The sequence below is a fragment of the Cucurbita pepo genome, chromosome 16 (assembly GCF_057944985.1).
Source record: "Cucurbita pepo subsp. pepo isolate OVF chromosome 16, ASM5794498v1, whole genome shotgun sequence".
Lineage (NCBI taxonomy): Eukaryota > Viridiplantae > Streptophyta > Magnoliopsida > Cucurbitales > Cucurbitaceae > Cucurbita > Cucurbita pepo.
The window spans coordinates 12855396-12880843 of record NC_141813.1 but is presented as its reverse complement, the minus strand read 5'-3'; the positions used below and the strand labels follow the sequence as shown (position 1 = coordinate 12880843).

The 25448-nt window shown below is 34.0% G+C and overlaps 5 protein-coding genes across 9 annotated transcripts; 3 read left to right on the top strand and 2 right to left on the bottom strand.

The window, feature by feature from the left end:
* Positions 1–681: 681 nt before the first annotated feature.
* Positions 682–4443, bottom strand: LOC111776895 (nitrobindin heme-binding domain protein). Of its 2 annotated transcripts, XM_023656298.2 has the most exons (5): positions 4161–4443; positions 3855–3995; positions 2426–2494; positions 1178–1313; positions 682–990 (listed from the first exon to the last, which is right to left on the bottom strand). In XM_023656298.2, the coding sequence occupies exons 1-4, from the start codon at positions 4323–4325 to the stop codon at positions 1194–1196; spliced, it is 495 nt and encodes a 164-aa protein (XP_023512066.1). In that variant the 5' UTR covers positions 4326–4443; the 3' UTR covers positions 682–990; positions 1178–1193. The 2 variants fall into 2 exon arrangements, with proteins under 2 accessions (XP_023512066.1, XP_023512065.1); XM_023656297.2 differs by lacking the exon at positions 682–990 and having other exon boundaries at positions 1029–1313.
* Positions 4444–5467: 1024 nt separating this feature from the next.
* Positions 5468–9142, bottom strand: LOC111777738 (CBS domain-containing protein CBSX3, mitochondrial). Of its 2 annotated transcripts, none has more exons than XM_023657453.2 (6): positions 8945–9142; positions 7558–7824; positions 7333–7414; positions 6719–6792; positions 6263–6323; positions 5468–5871 (listed from the first exon to the last, which is right to left on the bottom strand). In XM_023657453.2, the coding sequence occupies exons 2-6, from the start codon at positions 7816–7818 to the stop codon at positions 5729–5731; spliced, it is 621 nt and encodes a 206-aa protein (XP_023513221.1). In that variant the 5' UTR covers positions 7819–7824; positions 8945–9142; the 3' UTR covers positions 5468–5728. The 2 variants fall into 2 exon arrangements, with proteins under 2 accessions (XP_023513221.1, XP_086974433.1); XM_087118307.1 differs by lacking the exon at positions 8945–9142 and adding an exon at positions 8852–8876.
* A 1957-nt stretch (positions 9143–11099) lies between these two features.
* On the top strand, positions 11100–18298 carry LOC111777381 (uncharacterized). 3 transcript variants are annotated; one of them, XM_023656944.2, is made up of 10 exons: positions 11100–11194; positions 11613–11741; positions 12309–12397; positions 12502–12640; positions 13384–13458; positions 13847–13968; positions 14105–14180; positions 14597–14656; positions 15877–16017; positions 18162–18298. In XM_023656944.2, exons 2-9 carry the CDS (start codon positions 11652–11654, stop codon positions 16012–16014), a joined length of 789 nt encoding a protein of 262 aa, XP_023512712.2. In that variant the 5' UTR covers positions 11100–11194; positions 11613–11651; the 3' UTR covers positions 16015–16017; positions 18162–18298. The 3 variants fall into 3 exon arrangements, with proteins under 3 accessions (XP_023512712.2, XP_023512710.2, XP_023512711.2); XM_023656942.2 differs by lacking the exon at positions 18162–18298 and having other exon boundaries at positions 11171–11194; positions 15877–16429; XM_023656943.2 differs by lacking the exons at positions 11100–11194; positions 18162–18298 and adding an exon at positions 11210–11460 and having other exon boundaries at positions 15877–16429.
* On the top strand, positions 18171–22028 carry LOC111777380 (calcium uniporter protein 2, mitochondrial). Its single transcript, XM_023656941.2, has 3 exons — positions 18171–18309; positions 18396–19052; positions 21214–22028. The coding sequence occupies exons 2-3, from the start codon at positions 18498–18500 to the stop codon at positions 21697–21699; spliced, it is 1041 nt and encodes a 346-aa protein (XP_023512709.2). The 5' UTR covers positions 18171–18309; positions 18396–18497; the 3' UTR covers positions 21700–22028.
* Positions 22029–23101: 1073 nt separating this feature from the next.
* LOC111777251 (protein YCF54, chloroplastic) lies at positions 23102–25311 on the top strand. Its single transcript, XM_087118522.1, has 3 exons — positions 23102–23465; positions 23776–24008; positions 24964–25311. Exons 1-3 carry the CDS (start codon positions 23196–23198, stop codon positions 25157–25159), a joined length of 699 nt encoding a protein of 232 aa, XP_086974648.1. The 5' UTR covers positions 23102–23195; the 3' UTR covers positions 25160–25311.
* Positions 25312–25448: the final 137 nt, after the last annotated feature.

Below are 25448 nucleotides of genomic sequence, written 5' to 3'. Positions count from 1 at the left end.
TAAAAAAAAAGAAAACATATATACTTAATTAATAAATAAATTAATATTATATTGAACGATTAAATAAGGTGTCTAACTATTTTTAATAAATATATTTCTTTCAAATAAATATTTTAAAAACATGTATAAAATGAAAACTTTATTTGGTTGGGAGCCATGACTAATGTAGGGAATGATCTCCGTTTATAAGTAAAGGAATACATTTCCATTAGGATGAGGTCTTTTGGGAAGCCCAAAGCAAAGTCACTACTTTATTCGAGGGCTCCAAAGAAGGGAGTCAAGCCTCAATGAAGGAGAGGCTTATATAGTGTACTTTGTTCGATGGGAGGATTGTTGGGAGTGAATCCTACGTCGAGCCTCGATTAAAGGGAGGCTTATATAGTGTACTTTGTTCGAGAGGAGGATTGTTGGGAGTGAGTCTCACATTGGCTAATTTAGGGGATGATCATAAGTTTATTTTATTTCCTAATATGATAATAGCATGTGATTAAATCTTACTCTTCTAATATTAAAATAAAATATTTTAAAAATAAATAATTTATATATAATATATACATTTCTGTTGTAATTTTCTTATTCTACACTTTGTAGCAGTGGATCCGAATTGAACCACTAGACAAAAGGCAGTAAAAAAAAAACGCGTTATTTCCTCTTCACGATTTAAGTAGAGTAAGTTAAAAGGCAACTCCAAGAAGAAATGGGTTATTTGAGGAAGAATATATTTAATAGTTGATAACTGATATTTTTCAAATTTAATAACCAAAACAACTTATATTTACTAAGTTAACAAAATATATGAGAAAATTTACTATTTTACTATACATCTATTTAATGACAATTTATTTTATACGTCATTTACACTCCATAACTTAACAATTCTCCCCTTTGGAGACTGATCCAGTCAACCAATAACTTCATTCTCAAACGACCATGAGCATCTTCACTGCACCGTACCATTTGAGACTTTGTACAACCTCAATATTCTAACCCCTTCAAATGTAATAACCAAAAGAACTTTGACGCAATAGTGAAATATATGAGAAAATTTCTATTAGATAATACTTTAGAGGGAGGAGGATGGGGAATAAACACTCAGAAATATAGAAACATGCTAATTGCAATTCAGTCCAGATTTATTGTAGCCTGTATTCTTAATTTAAAGAAAGGATTTGTGTACCATTTCTTTTCTTGCGTCAAACTTTAGTAAGCGAGGCTTTCAAGTGTGGTTGAAGACTGGTTAAGCCAGTAGCCATCTGAACCACGTACGAAAGTTCTCCATCCACCAGTTTAAACGCTCTGCTTATTTCTTTCACCTGTTCCATAGAGAGACAGGTAAATAGTTTGGCTTTGTCTGGGACTTTGGTATGTTGATCAGTATTACAAATTATTGATGCATGCAATGCGAGCAAAAGGAGAAGGAAACCATTCGCCATAAAAAAATGAAGAGAAAAAAAGATCCTAGTTCTGTCTGGTACGTTGTATTGATCTAATACAAACGGGGACGAGCAGTTTTCCATTGGTTAATGATAATGTATCTCTTTCCTAACGCACTGTTTTCGGGTTCAAATATCGTCTCTTATAGAGTCAAATCATTTGTACAGTTATAAAGGGATGTTTGGCTCATGATTTTAAAGTCTCTCATTATGAAGCCTAGAAGTGGGACATTTAGGTTTGTGTAACACTTGTGTTTGGATTGTATAAACAAATAAATTATAGAAACTTGAGTTCCTATTATGATATTTAGTTCAAGGGTTTATAATTTAGAAGAATTTGTATAGAAACGGTAGATTTCACGATGTGAGATCTCACAATGGTTGGAGAGGAGAACAAAACATTCTTTATAAGGGTGTTGAAACCTCTTCCTAGTAGACGCGTTTTAAAACCGTGAGACTAGCAGCGATACGTAACGGGCCAAAGTGAATAATATCTGGTAGCTGTGGGCTTGAGCTGTTACAAATAGTATTAGAGCCAAATACCGAGCGGTATGCCAGTAAGGATGCTAGGCCCCCAAAGGGGGTGGATTGTGAGATCCCACATTGGTTGGAGAGGAGAACGAAGCATTTCTTACAAGGGTGTGGAAACCTCTTTCTAGTAGACGCGTTTTAAAACCATGAGGCTGACGGCAATATATAATGGGCCAAAGCGGACAATATCTCCTAACGGTGGGCTTGGACTATTACACATAAGTTTGGGTTCATAAACTGTTGGGACGAGCAAACTGATACTACCAAAGCAAGGCTTTAACTTCTTAACCCTAAGTCACACAGGTCTAACACGTACGTTTATCCTATAAGGTTTTTACTTGCCATAGTTAGCAGGGATGACAATTAACTATCAGTATCATGGAACAACAAAATTTGAAACCTAAAAATAATATGTCCGTATTTGAAATGGCCCTGAATAATGATGATCTAGTAAACGTTACCTTAGAAGCATTCCCCACAACTTCACTTTGGAGCATTATCACTTTCTCTTCTGCATTATATGTTCCTTTCTGGAAGAGAGATAAAAATCGGGTTATATCAAATGGAAAGTAAAACAAACGTCTCCATTAGTTGCATTGCAATAATCTTCCACAGTTTTAGAAAATGAAAAACAATATTCAGAAGTTTATGACACTGATGCAAATAATACTAGTTATAAAATTTCACTGCCAAAAGCAAATTAAAATTGGCTATAGAAACCAGAGCTTTTATGGCAATGTGAAAGCTCAGTAGCAAGTAATATGAATCAATTTTTCTTCTTTTTCTTCAGCTAAAAGTCACATCTAATCATCAGAAATTGCAGCTGATTTATTTCTAAATTCAATCCTATTAAGAGAACCTCCCTAGAACCTTGGATTTTATGTGGCTTATTTCCCTTCTTATCTAGTTCACCAGAACACCTGCTCCTTTCTGTTGTGTGAAGAACATGCACACAGCAAGTGAAAATAAAGAAAGGCAGTCTACACCAACACCACAAGCTCAAAAATCCACAGCACAGATAAAAAACTGAGCACAAGAAGATCAGCAGCTAAGACAAAAAAAACTTGTAGTTTGATCAATTTTGACACATCCATATGGAGGATCGATTTGAGCAGTTTAGTTTCATTTTTCACAACTATGAGTGTTTAGGTCAGTTTTAATCTCACGGGACAACCGCCTTGACCCTATAAAATATTCGGATGTCAAGGAAACTAAATTAAATCTTAGGTAAGTGGTCACCATGGATTGAACTCATTTCCTCTGTACCCTTATGATCCATGACCTTGTTGACCACCAGGCAAACCCATGATGGTTAATTTCATTTCAGACTTATCCACTTTAACTACATATTCTATCCATAAAGCTGACTTTCAAATGAACTACCAACTTTTTTATACATGATTTCCTTCACAAATAATGGATTACCTAAACCTTTTTGTATTTGTGTCGGCTATTGGATCGAGCAGCTGGTGTGCAGTTGCAACTCTGCAGAATCTAACGTAGCAATTGTGATATGGTTGACAGTGACAGTATAGTTCAAGAATCCAAGGTGTAGGCCATGGCGTGAGTAATTGAATAGTTTCAATTTACAAGATGGCGACTGAGATTTTCAATGGTTTGAAAACGTGGCCGTTCGTTTTCGTGGGAAAGACAAGGCCAGATGAGGGAAAAAGGAAGATTTCATTTCAACAAACAAGATCGATTATATTGTTAGATCACATACAGCATAGAGCCATTTTGCATCATGTCACAAATCCGTGTGTTTCAATCATTCTGCTCAAAATCAAAATCAGAGAACATAAGCACGTCTATATTCAACCAAAATTCTCTTTTAGCCTATGAATTTGAATGTAACAGTAGAGCACACGAGAAAGAGACAGCGATTTTGACCTGAACTTCAACGAGACCAGTGCTTTGAGCGATTACAACTTCAATGGTACCATCGGGCTTGGGACGCCAGTAGCCACTCTCAGCGTGCATAGGCTCTCTAGAATCGAGTTTCCAAGTCTTTTGGCTGTAAGAAATCACTGGCTTCTCCCACAATCATCGTATTAAAAAAATCCCCAAACAACGAAGATAACCGATTAGACTAAAAAAGCAAAATCCAACCGCGTGGAATGAGATAATTATAATTATATTAAGATGATATCAACGAAAACAACAAATAGAGACGAAGAACAGGGAGTTAAAGGCTACCTTGCCGGAATGGGAGAAATGGATCTCCTCGCCGTAAGAGAAGGAATTAATGGTGGGGAATCCACCGTCGCCTTTGCCTCTCCATGTTCCAAGTAAAAATGATAGCGGTGCTACGGCCGGGTGGATGGACAACGGAGCCGGTACCGGCGGCAGTTCTCCGTCCATTTCTTCACCTGCTTTGACTCCGTTCTCTCTTGTTCGCCTTGTGTTGGCGTTTTCAGTTTCTTACCGACGGAGAACACGAAACATAGTCCTTGTCCTTGGCGCCGGGGCATCCCTCGTAAACGGAAAGTAACTTTCCACTTACTAAAATTACCTTTTAGTCCTTAACCTTTAGTCTGAACTAGGTGCATTCTTGGGTTTGTAGATTTTTAGTAAAACATTAATTCAATCCATCCAAGTAATTTATTAAACTTTTATTCTAAATTTTCATAATATATATATAATAAATAATAATATTAATTTAGTTGAAGGGATCCAATCCAATGTAATTTTAATAAATAGACTCTATTAGTCTCTATATTTTTAATCATTTTATTAATTAACAAAATCCCGATTTTTTTTATAATTTATACGAAAAATATCAATACTAGTAATTTAGACAAGCAGATTGTTGACGATCTCAGTGCTCGATCTCAGTGCTTTTATCGGGACAATTCTTTCGTTTTCTATGACACTCGTCAATTCTTCTATGGATATAATTTCATAATTTATCAATACCGGTAACCCAGAAAGATTTTTAAAAGATGTTTCGTTTAAAATGTTTAGGAAAGTGCAGACTTAATTGGTACTTTTCGATTTAAATTACTAATTTAATCCTAAAATATTAATTTTGCATATTATTTAACATTTAAATTTTAAGAATTTCTTATTTATCTCTACATTGTTATGTCTATTTATGCGTTCTTTTAAAAGAATCTTTAAAATTATAATTATGTATCAATTAGGATTTAAATAATAGATAAATCTGTTAATATGTTAAAATTTTAATAAGTATTTAAAAAAAAAAAGTTCCATATATCCGTAAAACATATTAATACTGTAATTAAACTATTTGTAATCTAATTAACTTCTAAATTGCATATTTTTGGGTGTTTTTTTAAAAAATACACCATAAATCTGACGAAATTGCATATTACGTATTCATTTTTTTATAATTTATAAAACGAAAAAAAAAATAAAAACTAAAAATAAAAGACTTTTTTTTTTTCTCAAATAAGGAGAATTTTTAATACTTTCAATATATAAATTATTGACCCCAAAAAATGCTTTAATTATTCATAAAATAATAATAATAATAATAAAGATCGGTGCAAGAGTGTCCCTCAAACTCAAGGGAGACTTTTGATATCATCATTGAAGTTTTGAAAATTAGGGCGAAATTTCGCAGAGGAAAGTAACCGTCTATTAATACATCGTCGGTCCGTTATTGTATCAGAAACATTAAGCACAACCATATAATAAGAGAGTGTGCGCATACCAGGCCATATGTACAAGAGCTGAAGCCATCTGGTTTTCCAAACATCACACAGCAAACAAGCAAGCAAAGCAAAGTCATTAGCAGCAATTCAATAACCTCCCTGAATGAAAGCATTCAGGCGGTTTAGCTCCTCCCGGTGCTCGCTCACCACAGCCCGAACCACGTCTCCAATCGATACCATGCCTTTCATACCCTTGTCATCAATGACCGGTATGTGCCTAATTCGATTATCTGCCCACCAAGCAAGAGTACTCCATGTTACATTTCATGGTGTAGTGATAAATATACATTGCAGCTAGACTGAAAAAAACAACCTTTTCTTTAACGAGGAAAAAAAAAAAAGCCCGTTGAACATATTCTTTCAAAAGTTGCAATTTGACTCTTGGTGTTTTATAAATGTTTCAAAATTATCTTTGAAGTAGAAATTCTTTAGAATTTTGTACAAAAGTTTACGTTCTAAGATTGCAACTACATCATTCCACCCTCCAAGTCCCGACTTCCATTTGGAAATAATAAAATAATTTCTACTCCAAGGGTAATTAACATTTTTCGTAACGAAACAAAAGTAAAATTGAGAGGTGTTTTTTTATAATTTAACCTAAACAGTAAAGTAAGGTAATACCAGTCATAAGTTGCATAGCTCGCAAAACCTTGGTGTCAGGTGTCACAGTGATAAGTTTGTTCTGCAAAATTAAAGGAATTTGTCATTGCTATTCGAACTTGGAAGAGTCGATCTTTTGTGCAGCCATATTAACTTCATGCAAGAAAAGACATTATTTGTAAATACATTTCCAAAATTTATAAATGAAATGCTAATTGAAACTATTTTAAAAGAAATCAACCACAAATAAACGAAAATAGAATGAAATTGTTGATATTTCGGCTTAAATTTTATAAATGAAATGCTAATTGAAACTATTTTAAAAGAAATCAAACACAAACAAACGAAAATAGAATGAAATTGTTGATATTTCGGCTTAAATTTTATTTTTGATTGAAAGCATCTAATTTCCGTCATTGCTCACGCAACTAGTAGAGAAATAAGGCTGGCTGACATATAAAGGTGACAGGTTTATACCTCCTCAGTCATGATATCCCCGACTTTGGTAGACTTGGAGGACCTGCCTTGCACTATAATCTTTCTCAGATAATCTAGAAATGTGTGAAAAGAAAAGCTCAGAATTCAGATATTACATTCCAGATAATCTAGAAATGTGTGAAAAGAAAGGCTCAGAATTCAGATATTACATTCCAAAAGACAAGAAAGATGCCTTCATTGGACCTAAAGCTTAGAACTAACCTTCTATGGTTATAGTACAAGAAAAACTGAAGGAGAACATGAGGAGAAATGACAAAATCATAAGTAGAAACCATTTTGGGTACCCAAAACTACGGAAATAATGCAAATTTACTCCACCCAACAACAACATTAAAAAAAAAAAAAACCAGCTCACTTTGAAATCTCCACCGAAAAACCAATAAAAGATTAGCAATCGTAATGGGAACTGATCAGAAGTATGAATTTCCAAAAATCAGCCAATTGCAGAATGCTGGAACCTAAAGATTTCTGAGTACATACATTTGCTAGTTGTCCCAAACTACAGTATAAATGAATCTCTTCATTCTAAATTAGGATAGAACCATAGATTTTGTAGTTGAAACCATTTATTCAGAGCTTATTGTATCACGTACCTCTCTCTGTTATAATACCAGCTATTGAATTTTGCTCCGCAGGTTTAACAACCACCAAGGCTCCAACATTGTGCTGGGTCATCTTTTTTATGTAAAAAAAGGGGGAGTGTGTAAGCAAGAACAGCAGAAGAAAACAATTTTTTTTTTTTTTTAACAAGTTCTAATCAAAATAATGAAAAAAATATAAAAATGTTCAAGAGAAACAACTCCCAAAAGGAAGCGTACCGACTGAACGGCATCATAAACTGTGTCATCTGTGGTGCACCAAAGCCATGATCCGTCAGCACTTTTGCCTTTTGCTTTCAAGATGTCATCAATCGTAGTGCTTTCAAAGCCATGCTCTTCAATGTTTGCGGAACTGGTTGATGTTGTAAAGCGTGAAAGCATTGCAGGCCTCATACAGGGGTTTGCTACACGAAGTTGTTGCAGAACAGCAGTTTTCACAATGTTTCCATGTGATAGAAATGATCGCACAGCACCTTGCATCTTCACCTGTTCAAGCAAACGCTTAAAAATGTGTACAATAAGCTCTCTTTGAAGTGCGTACCATATCAGAAAACAGCAGTCCGTTACAAATACACCCTTGATGATGATTTAAAACATTAGTAAATTATCACATTAAATTAGAATTTTAGTTACTAGTGTAAGATCTGTTTTATTTAGTTTCTAAATTTCAAGCTTGGTCACTAAACTTTCAATTTTTTACAAAAATCATGAACTCTAAGGCTTCATTGGAACTAAAATTATATCAACTAATTTCACAAAAATTTGAATTTTCTAAGAACCTTTTAGACACAAATTAAAAATTTAGAGATATATAAGATACTTTTGAAAATTTAGAGGACGAATAGATACATACCTCAAAATTTATAGACTAAATTTGTAATTTAACAATTAATTTATAATTTACCTCTAGAAATCCACCTAGCAAAAAAACAAGAAACAACAGCCTGGAAGAACCTTGACAATTGATGCACAATAATGTATGTACAGAAATTCCTAACATGACGTGAGATGACTAATTTTTCCTCTTTCCACTGAGTTAGTTGCTAGACTTCATTTACGAAATAAATTACTCAGCTCATCTGTATTAAACTACTTACCTTATCCGTAGTAATTTACTCCATGAATATGAAGATCTAATGCAGACAAACGTGTAGGGGAAAGTGCGGATGAAGAAAATCAATTAATTACACACGCAGAGGAACAATTATTGAATCCACCGGCGTTGGTCAAAGCCACCACAGTTCCATTAATTAATGCAATCGATGACGAATTAAACGTCCGTAATACAAAACAGGATTCAAACTCGATCCAGCTCGCTAAAACCGAGATCAGTACACTAAATATACTGAGTACAAAAGAACGGAAGAGGAAAAAGGAATCGATCAGCACATCAGTAAGGAAAAACAATCAATCAGTCGAGCAGAGCTTGACGAACGCATTAAAACGAAGAGCGAGCGAAAAATCAATCGTCGGTACCAGCAAGAGAAGACGAAGATAAATAAAATCCAAATACCTCACAGAGTTCAACGTTGATCGCAGGAAAACGTTAAGATTCAGACGATTGGATAACAAAATGAGGATGAAATGGAGAAAATTAGAGATATACCTGATGAAGATCCGGAAGAAAACCTCTCGATTCACGAAGGAAGTGGAGAACCAAAAAGAGTGACGGCTTAGTGAGGAACAGATAATGAAACCTATTGGAAGGAAAAGCTCACGGATATGGAACTGTTAGACCCGATTTTATCTCTCGATTCTTTCGTTTTTCTTTTTCTTTTTGGACACACTTTCTTTCCCCACCGCTGTTCTTGCTTTTCTCATCCATCTTTAGTATTAATTTTTATTTATTTATTTATTATGTGATTGCGATTTTTTTAATTTATCTTTTAAATAAATATAATATCTAAAATTATTTTCAAGTTTTGATGAACTAAAATAAGTATATATATATATATATATATATATATATATATATATATATATATATATATATATATATATATATATATATTATTTTTAAGTTGTAAATTTCAAAATTTTAATTATATTTATTTTGTATTTCATGAAATTTAAATTTTTATTTAATTTATCGACTAATTTTTAAAAAAATTGTAAAGATTTAAGTAGTTTTTTTTTCTTTTTCTTTTTGTCTAAAAATAAATTTATTACAATTATTTTGTTTTTAGTTTTATTTTTTAAATTAAGTTTACAAATTCATACTTGCATATGTAATTTTTTTGTTTTATTGTCCATGTTTTAAAAAACTAACAAAAAAAAAATGTTTGTTATAGTTTAAATATGTATTTTTAAAAAATGTGAAAATATATAAATAAAAGTTGGGTAGAGACATGATTTAAAAAATATATATAGCAAAAAAAAAAAAAAAAAAAAAAAGCTACAACCTGAGTTTAATAAATGATTTATTAACTTAATTTTTACATTTGATTATAGACTTTTTTAAATATATATTTTTTTATTATTATTATTGATAGTGACACATTTTAGTCCCAATATTTGACTTTTTATTTTTTTTTTTCCTCTTCATCTGGAAAAAGAAATTGGGCATGAATTTTTTTTATTAATTATTTATTTTAATCATAATTTTTTAATATATCAAACATTTTATTAGATTAAATTTATTAAATTTGAGATGATTAAAATTTATGGGTTAATCAAATATTCAAATAATTAATATCAATATAATTTTGTGGCAATATTAATTATTAAAACAATAAATATAACGTGAAAAACATGTCAATATCCATAAAAATTTATAGGTAGTAGTAAGAATGACACTCTTATATAATTATCGTAATTTTAATATTTTAATATAAAATTGAAGAGATCTCGCTAGAAAATTGGGAGTCAGATTGATCCAACAAAAAAAAATGCATGAAAGTCTATGAACACTGTCAACGACAAGAGAAATCACGTAAACTAGGTTTAAAAATCGTGTTGGGTAGCTATTGAACACGATTCGAGTGAATTTTTTATTTACTAATGAATTTGATATATCCCGGTTTGAACAATAATGGAATTATTAGGGGAAAAAAAATGTCAAATAGAAATTAAAAAAAAAAATTGAGAAACATCACTCAAAAAGTTGTCGTTTTGTTTAATTTGAATTAACATTTTTAATTTTTCAAAACGCAATTAAATTTGGTTTTAGTTATCCCAAAATAAATCGGATTTTTCTAATAAAAAAATAAGCCCATTACAAAGCCCAAACATACATATGACAATAAATCGAATTTATTGTCGGCTTTGTAAGAAACCGTTCGCAAATAAATAAATAAATAAATAATAATTTCAACAATTTTATTTCATTATAATTAATTGTTGTCAATTATCTTAATTTTATTAAGTAAATAATTAAAATAATTAAAATTTAATTCAACTTGCATTTATTTATACGAATTTTAGAATTTTAATATTTAAATTAATCTTAATAACAGGTAAAAAACAATTATTATAATAGAAATATTTAATTAGTTTTAATTAATAATAGTTCATTATTATTAATAAAATTTTAAAATTATGATGTATTAATAAATAAGCTAATGAAAAAAGTTTCAATAAATAATAAATAATAAGTAATTAGTTATAATTATTACCAATTAAACTACTTCATTATATTAGCTAATTAATTAATAATTTTAGTAAATAAATAAATTATTTATTTAATAAAATTTTATTTGTAAAAGGAAATAAATAAATAAATAAATAATTCATCCTATTTTTAGCAAAGCATTTAATACCGATGCCCTCAGTTTTAAAACCCACCAACCAAACAACTGGATGGGTCAAGCCAAGTCTCAAAGCTCCTCTTCGCGCGACGTCGTCCTCTTGTTGCGCGGTACGTTCAAACTTCTCCGTATTATATAATTGCTACCTCTTATTATGCTGCTGCTTCTCTTCCTTCTTCCGGCGTTTGTTGTTCACCGGCCGGCGGCGGCGGCTCCCGGCGCCTGTTTATGAACTTGACGTTTTTCTACTACTCCTGCCTGCCCGTTGCTGCTTTTGAACACAATTTCAATTCAGTGTATCTAGGACATGTTTTCTTATAGCCATGGCCCGCTAATGCGAGTGGCTTTCTAAGCTTACGCCGCCTTTTACGGAAAAGTATGTCAATGCCCATCATCTGTCGGAGAAAATAATTTTGATGTCTACATTGACGGCAGAAGCTCGTTCTGCGTGTGATTTAGGGCTTTGTACTGCTTTGCTTTTAGTCCTGAGTGAATTATTTGATATTGATTCGGTTATCTTTTGTACAGTTTGCAGCAATTGTGCATTTGCTTCTGTCTCTTGCGTACATGACTATCTCAGTCACCGACGTTTCCGTTCCGAGCAAGGAACTTCAATGGCTGGCTTCCGTCTTCTCTGGCATTGTTTTCTGCAAGATTGTAAGTGCGTGTACCGAATCATATTGGTGATGTTTGTTTAAAGTTGAGCACGCGAATAGTTTTGCCGTCGTGTCTACTATCTGCAATTCACGTTTTCTTCCTCCTCTCTCCATTGATGTATAGTAATTGATAACCTTCACATCTAACAGGATTTCCCTCTCGAGCAGTATTCTTGCCCTCGGTTAATTACTTTCTTTCTTGATCTAATTTCTACTGGTTCTTTTAGAAGCTGATAGTGGATTCAATTACCAATTTCTGTTGATTTTGTTGTTGTCTTTTCTCTACTCGTGTTTATTTGTATATGTTTATTAATGGGAGCTTCTTGAGTGCATATGTAAATTTTAAGACATGTTGTTGTCTTGTCTATTGAAGTATGCTTGAATTGATTATTTTTGTCCAAAGTAGAAAGTAGAGAGAAACAAACTCACGAGAAATGGTTACCAAGCGAGAAACTAGAAGTTTGAACTAGGAAATGAAAGCATTATACAATGGACCCTCAATTACAGGACATGTGTTGTGTTCTGGCACGAATGCATGCTGAAGAACTTCTCTGTTTCTTTCTTGAAGGTTTACACGTTAACAGGCATCGTTAGCCTCCAAAGCTTTAGAACATATGGAAAATTAAGCGATTTTGGGAAGGTCGAGTGGAACAATAGGTAAAAAATGCCTGTAATCTCTTACTTCGTTTCGTAATGAACGTATTTCTTAATAATACACCTTCTATGTGAATGTAAAATGATGAATTGTTATTCTTTCGTAGGGGGTTTTCAACATTCCACGCCCTTGTTGCAGCATCTTCTTCTCTTTACCTTGTCCTGTTATCAAGTACTTTCGATCCAGGTTCCAGTAATGAGCTTCTTATAAGAAGAACGTCCTCTTTATCCGATATGACATTAGGGGTAAGTTGAGAAGCAGAAAGGTCGTGAAAGCTTCTCCGTGTGTGATATTTGGTCATAATTTTTTCTTCACTTGCTTCTTTTGTTTGTTGAACTCGATAATCTTGCCCGTAGCCTGTTTTAGGAGTTGGTTGGGCTGCAAAATTTAATTATTATTTTGCGTACCGTTCATGTCTATATATTTATATCAATATAATTTTTTGTTACGAACTGTTCTACTTACTGTATTATTCAGTTTGTTCCTGGCAATTAAATTGATGATGCTAGTGTTATTAGCTCAACAAAACTACACTTTTATCACCTCATTATTTGATATAAAGGTTCCTGGCCATTAATATGTAATCTATATTGATTTAGATAACTTAAAATTTGGACAACTCAGTAAACTTTAATTTCTTGGAGACTCTGATTTTTAGATGCTCTTGCAGTCAACAAAGTTATGTGGCAGTAATAACATGGATGTCAATTTTGTTCTTTACTGTTTTTACTTCCCAGCTGTGTGTCCAATCTTAATTTTTGTTATTTTGTTTTTTTACGTGTTCTTAGATCTTTTTCCATTATCATCATTTTCTCTTCCTTGAGGTGCCTAGTGGCTGCAAGTGATTAGTTACATGAAAACTAATTTCTTTTTTTTTTTTTTCCTTTTTACTTGTTAATCTATTCGAGCAATTAGATATTTTGTTGCCAGTGATTTTGACTGTTTTTTGTTATTACTTTCTCTCTTTTCCTGTCGGTGCTTTTTGCAGTTCTCTGTTGGCTACTTTCTATCAGATTTGGCAATGGTTCTTTGGTATTTCCCGGCTTTAGGTGGTTTAGAGTATGTAAGTATGGAGAAAGGTTCATTTTTTTTACCCATAATTGTAATATATTAGATTCATTTGATATTGTATGTCGTTGTGGTTTAAGTTTCACTTTTTAATATATCTTTTTTATAATGGAAAAACAAACAGTACGAACAACTGCTTGTTTTATTCTACTTATATATTAGAGTCTGATCCGACACTGATTCTGTCTCCCTGTAATAGGATTATAATAATATGTTGAAATGAGAGGGGAGCATGAGAGCTTATTCATGGACTGTGAAAAATTATTACGAAAGGGAATGTGATAAATTATGGATTATATACTTACTACCAGGAAAGAAAGTATTCCAATACTTGCTTCATTACCTAGTGACAACTGTTTACTGGCTTTCCTGTGTTCAATTAGGTGCTGCATCATGGATTATCACTGTTCTCAATCATTCAATCCCTCTTAAGTGGTCAAGGACAGGTTTACATACTAATGGTTCTTTTCACAGAGTGCACAACTCCATTTGTAAATCTTAGATGGTAAAGCTATCAGTTTCTAATGGTTCTTTCACGAGTTATACTCTCTTACTTATGAGAAAATATAGACTGCGGTACTCTGTTTTTCTGGTCAGAAACATAACGTATTTAGTTTCGTTGTTTTTCTTTACTTCATCAGGTACTTGGACAATGCTGGCCAGAAGAACTCAAACAGCTACGTCGTTAATGGCATTGCATTGTTTCTTGGGTGGTTGGTATGTTCATAATTTGAAATCTTGTTTCTTTTTATTGTTTAACGATATTCCTTAATCAATAGAAAATTATGTATATCTGCATTCAGGCAATTGAGCTTGGTCTAAAGTGTTCAATGGCATCTTAAAAGTTGTATTTAGTTGGCTATTATCTACACATAAATTTGAGTACTTTTGATAAAAAAAACAAACAAAAAGAAATTGGTTATTCTCTCCATAGCTATGATAAGAAGATACATCACTATACAAATATGTATTTTTTATTAAAAAAAATTACTTCATTGATTTTTTTTCCTACATAGCTATGATAAGAGGATACTTCACTCATGCACTGAGTACATTTGGCATAATCAATACAAGCTTTGTCTATTCTGGTTCTATTTTCTCATGCAGAACTGACACGAATTTTGTTTCTTCAGGTTGCCAGGATTCTCTTATTTATATATTTTTTTGGTCACATGTTTAAACACTTCGATCAGGTGAGTAATTAACATCTCTTGTTGGGAACTGTCTTCAATAATTTTCTTATTGAGAAAGATAATAATTTTAAGTATGAAGGAATCAAACATAATAATTAAAGAATGAAGAAAGATGGTGCTAGGGATGATCCAAATACAGTTTTCTTGAAGTATGGTGCTAGAAATGATGAATCTACAAGCTTAGTTCCATGCTTGAATTATTCAATCCACGATCGAGATGTATGTATAACCCGACCCCAAGGCACTAAATTCTTAGGGTGAAGTTTTTGTTAGCTGTTAGTTACTGAAAATAAAAAGGAAAAATCAGTTGCAAGCTGATGCTGACCATTTGGACGGGTCCGTGTGAGATAAACTAAAAGCATATTATCGAGAGAAAAATGGCAAAAAGGAAAACAAAAGATCAATGGCTGAAATACAACGCTACCCCACCAACCCTTCTGCTAGAGCCTCCTAGTTTGGAAACTTTTAAGACCAATAACCTTGAAACCATTTTCAAATGGTTGCTTTTAATCACGGTGAATGAAATTCCCCCAAAGATTATCTTTCGTAGCTTTGGTTAAACACTTGTGTGTCAGATAATTTGTTGTTTTGAAGTGGGTAGGTATGAAATATATGGTTCGAGTGGGATTCATAATCATAAAAAATTATATATTTTTGGAGTTGGCTAGGTAGATGGTATTGGCTAGCTTGGATGGTGAATTTGAGATGTCTTGTGGAATGTTAAAAAGTGTTTTTAGTTCAAATCCACTAGCAGATGTTGTCTGCTTCGGCTCGTTAAGTATCACCGTCAACCTCACAGTCTTAAAACGCGTCTGTTAGGGAGAGGTTTCTACACCCTTATAAAAAATACTTCGTTTCCCTCTCCAACCGATATGAGATCTCACCTATTCTAACAAAATTTTTAAAAGTAATAAACACTCTGAAGTGCTTTAGTGGAGCACTGAATGAGTGGTTCCATCCAAAGTAACTTTGTGAAAGAATTATTCTTTTTACTTGAAAGCACTTTTTTCAAACTTCATTCCGAATCCTTCCTGTAACTTAACTAATGCTTCCTCCAAAAGTCATAGAAATGCCTTGAAAAAGGAAAACCTTTTGTTCCCCATACTTAACCCTAAGCAACCGTTGCCGAGAAGCCTGTCATATAGAATACTGGTACAGTGGTTGCTAAGCTCCTTTCCATACAGTTCAGTTGCTGAATTTTTCTCTTTCATGTGTTTCAGGTGAAGACTGTGTACCCTTTGGGGTTCTATAGCTTGCTGACGGTGCCTCCTATGCTGGCTATGATGAACGTGTTCTGGTTTTGGAAGATCGCTAGAGGAATGATTAAAACTCTCAGAAAGGCAAGGCACAACAAATGAAAGGTCCGTTTTACCTTCTTCCTTTCTTTGCCTTCTACTACGCTATTCAGTTTCCAACATGAAAAATGTAAACAAAATTAGCTAATTTGGAGGTACAAGTATGCTTCTGCTCCGTTAAACTTAAAAGCCACTAGTATAGAAAACCTCAAATCGTTTGCTACTACACGAACATCATAGAACTTCGAAAGATCCTAATTTATACTTTGAATACGATAACAAGTATGTTAGATTTGAACATCTAACATTTTAGTCGAAAATATGTCTTAATTAATTAGAGGTATTATCTGGTGGGTAATTCGTTATGGAAATATAACGAGCTTAGGATTTTGTTAAATGCATTCAGAAGATTATCGTCTATGATTGTAATGTATAGTTTTTTTAAAGTAGGGTTGGAAGTTAATTTTGTGGATTATAATTAGATGGCTAAATTACTTGAATTCGAACAAAAATTAGGACTTATAACAGTGTGACAGCTGACCATTAGAATTGAGAGTCAATTTTTATTTACAATTTTAAATATTTTTTTTTATTTTAGATAATAATTTCAATTTTCATTCAATTCATTTTATTTTAAATAATAATCATAACAAAAAGAATAATTTATTGCACATCAATTTCCAAACTTATTTTTGTTGACTTTAGTATGCACCTACCCCATTATTTCGCCACTTGCTAAAATTACCCTTTTCTCCTTCCAACAACGACTCTTCCTTTTTCTCCTTTACAACGACTTCCGAAACACTTTAGGGGTAATTTAAAACCGAAAAATCTGGCTGATTTTATGTCTTTTAAAATTAAAATATTTCAATATTTGGTTACTTTTTTAATTGATTTTTTTCTATTTCTTATATTAAAAATTGTATTGTTTCAAATAATAATGAAGTGTGATTCATTGTGATTTTAATTAAAAAAAAAAAAGATAATTTATTTATGAAAAATTCATCAATGAAAGAACAGAGTGATTCTTTCCGAATATCGTTTTCTTTAAGAAAAATATGTCAATTATGTAATATGATGAGTCGGTTAAAAGTAAAATTTAAATTCAATATTTATTTATCCAATTATTAAATTAAAAGTAAAAGTTATTTATTAAATTAAAAAAAATAAAAGGACGGAAAAGAAGAGAATAGAAAACGTGAGGTCCATCCAATCCCAAAAGTGCCTTCTAATCCAGAAGGGATTTGATTTTGACTTTAATGAGCTGACCACCACGTGGCGGCAACTTATTGGTTCGTGCATTGTGAAAGCCTGCCACGTTTGTCAGCTATTTCTGGTCCGCGGACTAGTGGCTCTTGGGTTCGTCGCTGAGACAGTAACAAATAAAGCCAATTTAATATTATTATTAATTTTATATTTTTAAATTTGAGAGATGAATAAAATTTAGAAGTGAGTTTTAAATTTCCTATTAGTTACGGTAAATAAAAAAAAAACCGAACCGGACAGAAGATTAAATTTCTCCCGTTGAATTAAAAAATGTAATTTTTTTTTTAATATAATTAGATTTAAATGTTTTTTCCCTTCTAAATAATATATTTATTTGCATATAATTGTCGTCCCAAAAGATTAATTACATTTAATAAAAAGAGAAAATATCTACTTTATAAAAAGGAATACTTTATAGAGGACACGTTTCGTCATTTGTGATTTTTTTGTACTTTTAAATATTTACTACAAATTTAATTATTCTTTTATACTTTAAAATGCACGTTCACATAAACGCATTCAAATTGCATATTTTATACTTATACCTTATTTAGTCTACGATTAATACATATATCTTAACTAAATATTTTGAAATTAAAAAAAAAAAAGGACATAAACTAATATTAAAACTTAAATTTAAAAGAATATTTATTTTTAAAATAGATTTTATTTTCATTAATAAAATAGATATTCAAATATCTAACCTCATAATCGAACGTGTACATCTTATCTTATTTAATCTCGATGACCTAAATTTATTAAGTAAAGAGGTTAAACACGGGAGCCGAGCTTATTTAAGTTAAAATATTAATATCACATATTTATTATATATTTTAATGTATTAATAAAATCGTGAAGTGTGAAAAAGAAAAATATACATATAATTATTTAACAAAAAAAATATATTGTGCGAAATAAAATATGTTCTCCATTTTTGGAAGCAGCGAGTGCGTTGAACGCGGTCCTACAACCAATCGAACAGCACGCACGAAGCGCGTAGGGTTCTCGACTAAGCCCATCCACGCCATTGCCTTGTCCATGGCGTTTCCCTCGGGACCTTCAAATCCATGCTATAAAGCGCCAAACGGACCAGTATGAACATTTGCCCACTCTTTCACATTTCTTTATTTTTTTGCATTCAGCCTTTGAAATCATTTATCTATTGCTCTCTCTTCCAGTGGACGTTATGGAAGATTGCGAAATGATGGATGGAAGAATCTTTGGATCCGACGATTGAGGATTGTTGCGGGAGATTGTTATCTTCAGCTCTGTAAGACGGGATGATGTGGAGGAGATGGTGTTCTAGTGCTTGTTTATTGAGTCGGAGATTGCTGGTGAATGGAGTTCGCAGGCCTTCTTCTCCGGTATCTTCTTATGGAGATTTCGGACTTGGAGGAGTTTCTTTGATTCCATCGACGGCGGTACGGTCGTCGGCCTGGTTTTGTACCAGAGTGGTTTCGTTTTCGTCATCTGTGGATTCGGAAAAATCTGCAGGAGTTGGTAGCGATGGGGGAAAACGTGCGAGCGGTGGTCCTGGGCTTGGGCTTGGGCTTGGGCTTGGCTCTGTGAATGAAGAATCTGGTAATGAAATTAGCGGAGAGACGATATCGTTTGCGGAGGCCAAAAGGCTGATGAGATTGGTAAATGTCGAGGCGCTGAAGATGAAATTGGGGACTGATGGGAAGGAGGCCATTGGATACTCGGAGCTTATCGAAGCTTGCAAAAGCATGGGCATCGCTAGGTCTCAGGACGAAGCTGCTGCGTTTGCTCGAGTCCTCGATGAGGCTGGTGTGGTTCTTCTGTTTCGCGATAAGGTCTATCTTCATCCTGACAAGGTTAGTCAAATCGGTGGGACCTTATTCAATTAATGCACTGCATTGCATCATGGCGTGGCTGTTCTATCTATTCATAAATCATCTCATTCAATTTTTGGTTTATTAAGTGTCAGAAATACCGGAGGTTGGTAGAAATTTTCCTTAAAGGGTCAAGACATTTATATAATGGTTTGATTTAGATGTATAGGTTTTTCAATTTTCTAAACAGTTAAGGAACAGAGTAGGGAAAATTTTGAAGTTTGAATATATTTCTTCTTTTGAATCTTAAGACGAATCAAGGGTGGGTGAGCTCTAACAAAGAGCTTAGAGATAATAAGTTAGATCACTGGTGGGTCTAAAAATTTTCTTGTCGGCCAAATATTGTAGGGTCATCTGGGTTCCCTCGTGAGATCAATCTAGTTGAGTGCAAGTTGGACCCGTTAGAAATTACGACTCTCACAGTGATATTGTACTTTGAGAATAAGCTCTCATGTTTCTTCGTTTTCCTAAGATACCTCAGAGATTTATTTCTTTACTTATAAACTCAATAACAATAAATCTCTTTATTTATAAACTCAAGAACAATCCCTTAATTAGTGGACCCGGGACTTGTTTTTCAACAATCCTTTAACACATTCATGGATAGATATTGAAAGATGAAAGATAAATCAAAAGGGACATGCTTGGAAGTTCTGATTTGTCTGTATGGTTTTTGGCTTTTGCGTTTGTTTTTTCGCTGAAAAAGAACATGTCATTCGGCCAATAAGGTTTGGGGATCCAACCAGGTCGGTAGGAGCTGGCGTTTAGAAGTCTTTGAACGGATTTTCCTTCCTTTATGGAGAAAAAAACTAGCTTTTCATTAAGATGAATGAAGGTCAAATCAAAAGGCAAGGTCGACCGAAAGGTGAAACGCTCACAAAACACGGCTCCGGGAAGGTAACCAGTTGTTGGTTACCAAAATGGGCAGTTTTCAAAATTTGCACGTAAACATTGAAAAGGTAGAGAAGAAAAAGCAATGCTGATTAAGAGATTACCGTAGTGGGAAGGGAAGTTTTTGAGGACTTGCGATTCTCAACTACGTCCCCTTAAACTGCCAAGAGCCAATAGTTTGGGCCAGGATTTTATTTGTTTCTTTGTTTAGTTTTGGAGAACGAGCCAAACTTCCCATTTGATTACTTGAAAGTTTCATATACTTTAGAAAAATACCTACAAAAAGGCTCCTAAATTGGTGTTTAAGTTTACAAGTAAAAGGAAAGAACACCAAGTGGAACATAGCAATCTAGGAAAGTCAAAAGTTTCGTCCCATATTTTCCAAGACGGGAGCGGTTCACCTCATTTAACCCATTACTTTTTTGCTCTCCCTTTGAATCTATGTCCACACAAAACTTTAGAAATGTTGTCTTTTGCTTCCCTGTCAAGAACTTGGGATATATGACACTGTCTGTAACATCAAGGATGTCTAAAATTCCTTGCAAATGGTCGGTGAAAATGTACATGACAAACATCTTTCATTGCTTCTGTACTCAGTATAACAGATTTAGTTGAATTAGAATTGATCAGAGCTGCCTCTCTTGTTTTACTTGTTTTTAATCTATAACGTGAGCGTTCCAGTCTTGTCTTCCAGTTTTCTGGGTTTTGAATTCTTAGAAACTTGATTAGCAGATTTTAAGTGTTGTATTTCTTTGTTCTGAGGATCTGATTCCGATGTCAAAACTGCAAGTGTGCCTAATCCTCAGCCTTTTTCTGGGATTTTGAGTTTTCTCAGAAGTGTTCTTCTTGTAAGAACTTAGCTTTACCAAACAATATCTATCTGATTCGGGTTAAACGATCTGTTAGTTCTCGAAACCGGTATCTCTTTCGATGAAGAAATACTGTGGATTTGAGTGAGCATCAATCATTTTATCTTAGTCATTATATTCACATTCTTATTAGTGCATGCTGGAAGCTTCAATCTTGTTGCTCAGTAGGTCATATCCTGGATGCTTGTTTAGCATTTTGTTGTCACTATCTTCTTTTCTGAGATCCCACCTCAGTTAGAGAGGGGAACGAAGTATTGCATATTAGGGTGTGAAACCTCTCTCTAGCAGACGAGTTTTAAAACCTTAAGGAGAAGCCTGGAAGGGGGGAATGTCCCTGGTTCTTTTAATTTTCATCACGTATAAACTTAATCTCGATGTTGTAGGTGGTGGATCTCGTTAGACGAGCGATTCCCATTGCTTTGATGCCCGAAGACGACCCGACGAGGAGCGAGCTAAAGCAGCTACAAGAAAAGAAGGAAGAAATTGACATATTGGCACATAAGCAGGTACGACGAATACTATGGACTGGTCTAGGCTTAGCCATCCTGCAAGTTGGGCTCTTCTTCAGGCTGACATTCTGGGAATTTTCATGGGATGTAATGGAACCAATAGCATTTTTCACCACAACAACTGGATTAGTCATAGGCTATGCTTATTTCCTGATCACTTCAAGAGATCCCACTTACCAAGACCTGTTGAAGAGGCTTTTCCTCTCAAGGCAAAGGAAGCTGTTCAAGAAGCATTCTTTTGATGTTTGCAGATTCAAGGAGTTGCAGAAAAAATGTAAGACGCCTCTCGACGCCACCGCGAATATTAAGAACCGGGTCGGCGTAGATCTGGACCTTGAGGATTGTTTGAGTAGAGATTAACACTCTTATAACCCTTCCTTTATTAGACAGGTAAAGGGGTTAACTTCCTTTATTAACATCCCTGATCCTTTTCTTTCTGAGGGCTTTCATTCAATTTTGAAGTTTTAGAGTTATAAAGTAGTAAAGAATACTTCTTTGTTCTTGCCTTGTTCAGACAAATATGGAATGGAATGCTCTGAAATAATCATGGCATTTTCAAATCTTGAATGTGGCTACTCTATTATAATGGGCTAGTTTTGTAATATTTGCATCGAAATATGTTCGAGATACTTCTATCTCATACATCGTGAAACTGTAATAGCTTAAATTCATCTCTAACCGATATTGTCTGTTTTAACTTGTTATCTTCACAATTTTACGTGTCTATTAGGGAGAGGATTCTACACCCTCGTAAGGAATGTTTCGTTCTCTTCTCATGTGAGATCTTACATTCTTTATAAGGGTGTGAAAACCTCTCTGCAGTAGACACGTCCTAAAACTGTGAGGTTGACGACAATATGTAACGGGCCAAAACGGACAATATCAATTAGTGGTGGCCTCGGGTTGTTACATAAACACTATTGATTACATTATGGCAAACCTCAACGTAATAGGCCTAAGTAGACAATATCAACTAGCGGTGACCTTGAGTTGTTACAGAAAACACTATTGATTACATTATGGCAAACCTCAACGTAATAGTCCTAAGTAAACAATATCAACTAGCAGTGGCGTTGTTACAGAAACACTATTGATTACATTATGGCAACCCTCAACGTAATAGGCCTAAGTAGACAATATCAACTTGATTACATTATGGCAACCCTCAACGTAATAGGCCTAAGTAGACAATATCAACTTGATTACATTATGGCAACCCTCAACGTAATAGGCCTAAGTAGACAATATCAACTAGTAGTGGCTTTCGGTTGTTACAGAAACACTATTGATTACGTTATGATAATGCTCAACGTAATGGGCCAAAGTAGACAATTACCTTTTGATTTCTAAATTTTAAACTATTTTGAGACTAAATTCTATTTTATTTTCAAATGATATAATTAAATTTATAATTTGATGATTTATGACTAAATTTACTTTATTATTTTGGTTATTATAATAATATCCTACTTTCAAATATATATTTTAATCGGAGGAATAATTAATATTTAAAAATGAGTTAATATAATTGGATTATTGTTGATTTTCTTTTTCCAAAAAAAATTAGCTTAATAAAATTTGAAAATATACGGAGTGCTTTCCTGTCGGTAAAATTACAATTTTAGGTTAATAAAAAATGAATAAAACAATTTTGCGTGTAACTCGGGTGGAGTAGAGTGGGCAAGATGGTAACTTGACATTGTAATAGATAACTAGATAAGGTTCCGTCCTCTGTTTGTAGATTTTGCTGATTCATTTTGTTGGCCATTACTTCCATTGTTTGCTCTGCTCAATTTCTGCAATTACCTTCACAATCACAAGAAGAAGAAGAAGAAGGAGAAGAAGAAGAACGCCAAATGTTAGGCACGGTGAATCTAGTAATGGGCTCATCTTCAGCCGCCATGGCTACTCCAACGCAGTGTGCTGCCGTGAAATCTCTTGCGAGCTCCAAAATTGGTCTCCACAACCACTGCCGAACGTTTTCATTGCCTTTGGGATTGGCTTCTGCTTCTGGTTCCAGCGCTTTCTTCTCGTCTCATCGAGGTTCCTCTCTTTCTTTGCGGTTCAACACAGCAATCACCGCCGTTAACTCCGATCAAATCGTGTCCTCCGATTCGGCGGACAAGGTAATCGTTAGCTTCTGAGATTTTTCCGCATTTCTCTTTCCTTCAATTTCTAAACTCCGACGATACGCGTTATTGTTCTTATCTAGGTATAAATTAATCGATTATTACGGGTTCGATTTTTAAAATTGTTGATATCCATGGAAATCTAGGGAAATTGTATGTATTGTCGATGTCGAGACGTTTACATTAAACCGCGGATTTGATCCTAATTCGTCTTGCTTGATGTCCGCCGTGTGTTTGCCCTAGCTCGTTCTGGAAATTTGGGATTGTAGTAGCCAAATTCACTGGTTCTATGATCTTTCCAATGCAGGAAGAATCGAACAAGTATTATTTTCTAGTTGCAAATGCGAAGTTCATGCTCGATGAGGAGGAGCATTTCAAAGAACTTCTGTTCGAGCGGCTTCGGAACTATGGCGAGCGTAACAAGGAGCAGGATTTTTGGCTGGTCATTGAGCCTAAGTTCTTGGACAAGTTTCCTAATATCACAAAGAGATTGCAGAGACCTGCAGTTGCTCTTGTTTCAACCAACAGTACCTGGATTACGTAAGCTACCTGTTCTTATTTTGCATACTTGGTTTTTCTTTATGACATTACATAGGTTGAATCATAAAAATATCCCTTCACAGTGTCATTTGTTTCAAAATACTTGGAATATTGCTCTTACTTTTTTATACACTTTCAAAACTATAGTAGAAATTCTTTAGAACTTTCAAAAGATGCAACATTACCCTTAATCTTTTACAAGTGTTTTGAAACTATCTTTGTAGTAGAAATCGCTTGAATTTCGAATAAAGCTGAGATCTAGAATAGTGTGACGGTGACCTAGGGGTACTTTTTGAACCAAGGTAAACTTCAATAGTATCTTTTTTATATAATTTAGCCTATTAAATAAAGGGTGAGGACTCGACACTTACAACCTTACGAATGTGTGGAGGTGTGTGAGATCCCAAATCGATTGGAGAGGAGAACAAAACATTCTTTTAAGGGTGTGGAAACCTCTCCTAACATACACGTTTTAAAAACCTTGTAGGGAAGTCGAGAGAGAAAAGCCCAAAATAGACAATATCTACTTGCAGTGGGCTTAGAACATTACAGGGTGACTTAGATGTACTTTTCAAATAAATGGCAAAGTCGAGAGTATATATATAGTTTAGCCTATCAAATAAAGGGTGAGGACCCGACTCTTACAACCTCACGAATGCGGGCATAACAAATAAGTCCCGTTTACATCACTTGCATTGGTACATTTAGTTCTTGCAGCTCATTGATAATAGGATATCATACCATAGAAAAATTGATCATCTGAGGCAGAACAGATTCTTCATATGCTCGTAGCTTTTATTTAATGGTGTGCTTAGAGTTACAATAGGAAAAGGGATATGGAAATGGTTGCAGCCATTGTAAAAGGACCTCAAAACTCGAACATTCTGTCATGTACTCCAACAACGTGTTTGGTTGACTGCCCATTTTGGTCCCCTTTTCTTGTTGATATGGGCAGGTTCATGAAGCTGAGACTGGACCGAGTTTTGGCCGAAAGTTACGAAGCCAATAGCTTAGAAGAAGCATTGGCTTCTACGCCCACCAACCTCGAGTTTGAGAAGCCTGAAAAGTGGGTGGCTCCCTATTCCAAGTATGAATATGGATGGTGGGAGGGTTTCTTGCCGCCAGTCGCAAAAGCAGAAGCAAAAGTATAAGCTGTGTATGTAGCTTCGTTTCTTTAGTACGCCCTTTTTTTGTTTACCCTTTCTAATCAAGAATGAATTTTGATTGTGTGAGGATTTCACAGAACATTTGGAGTTGAAGGTAGTTTTTTTTTTGGTAATCTAATTGTATTTGAGAGGCTCGATATCTTTCGACGATGGACGTAGTTCGAATGTCTTTTTATGTCTATTTTCTTTAATGGTTTAGCAAGTTTGTGCGTTGAAATCTTATCACGAAAAAAATGATCGGTCTTCTTAAGGACGACAACTAACTTATTCTATC

What these genes read in the sequence shown, in the direction of transcription:
- LOC111777380 (XM_023656941.2), top strand. Translation starts at nt 18,498, where the DNA reads ATGATGTGGAGGAGATGGTGTTCTAGTGCTTGTTTATTGAGTCGGAGA. An exon ending in TCTATCTTCATCCTGACAAG is followed by an intron (nt 19,053 to 21,213) that starts GTTAGTCAAATC and finishes TCGATGTTGTAG; the next exon opens with GTGGTGGATCTCGTTAGACG.
- LOC111777381 (XM_023656944.2), top strand. Translation starts at nt 11,652, where the DNA reads ATGACTATCTCAGTCACCGACGTTTCCGTTCCGAGCAAGGAACTTCAA. An exon ending in AAGGTCGAGTGGAACAATAG is followed by an intron (nt 12,398 to 12,501) that starts GTAAAAAATGCC and finishes ATTCTTTCGTAG; the next exon opens with GGGGTTTTCAACATTCCACG. An exon ending in TGTTTAAACACTTCGATCAG is followed by an intron (nt 14,657 to 15,876) that starts GTGAGTAATTAA and finishes CATGTGTTTCAG; the next exon opens with GTGAAGACTGTGTACCCTTT.
- LOC111777738 (XM_023657453.2), bottom strand. Translation starts at nt 7,818, where the DNA reads ATGCAAGGTGCTGTGCGATCATTTCTATCACATGGAAACATTGTGAAA. An exon ending in TGGTATTATAACAGAGAGAG is followed by an intron (nt 6,793 to 7,332) that starts GTACGTGATACA and finishes ACACATTTCTAG; the next exon opens with ATTATCTGAGAAAGATTATA. An exon ending in GGGATATCATGACTGAGGAG is followed by an intron (nt 6,324 to 6,718) that starts GTATAAACCTGT and finishes TTAATTTTGCAG; the next exon opens with AACAAACTTATCACTGTGAC.
- LOC111776895 (XM_023656298.2), bottom strand. Translation starts at nt 4,325, where the DNA reads ATGGACGGAGAACTGCCGCCGGTACCGGCTCCGTTGTCCATCCACCCG. An exon ending in CTGGTCTCGTTGAAGTTCAG is followed by an intron (nt 2,495 to 3,854) that starts GTCAAAATCGCT and finishes TCTCTCTTCCAG; the next exon opens with AAAGGAACATATAATGCAGA. An exon ending in TTGTGGGGAATGCTTCTAAG is followed by an intron (nt 1,314 to 2,425) that starts GTAACGTTTACT and finishes TCTATGGAACAG; the next exon opens with GTGAAAGAAATAAGCAGAGC.
- LOC111777251 (XM_087118522.1), top strand. Translation starts at nt 23,196, where the DNA reads ATGTTAGGCACGGTGAATCTAGTAATGGGCTCATCTTCAGCCGCCATG. An exon ending in CCTCCGATTCGGCGGACAAG is followed by an intron (nt 23,466 to 23,775) that starts GTAATCGTTAGC and finishes TTTCCAATGCAG; the next exon opens with GAAGAATCGAACAAGTATTA. An exon ending in ACCAACAGTACCTGGATTAC is followed by an intron (nt 24,009 to 24,963) that starts GTAAGCTACCTG and finishes TGATATGGGCAG; the next exon opens with GTTCATGAAGCTGAGACTGG.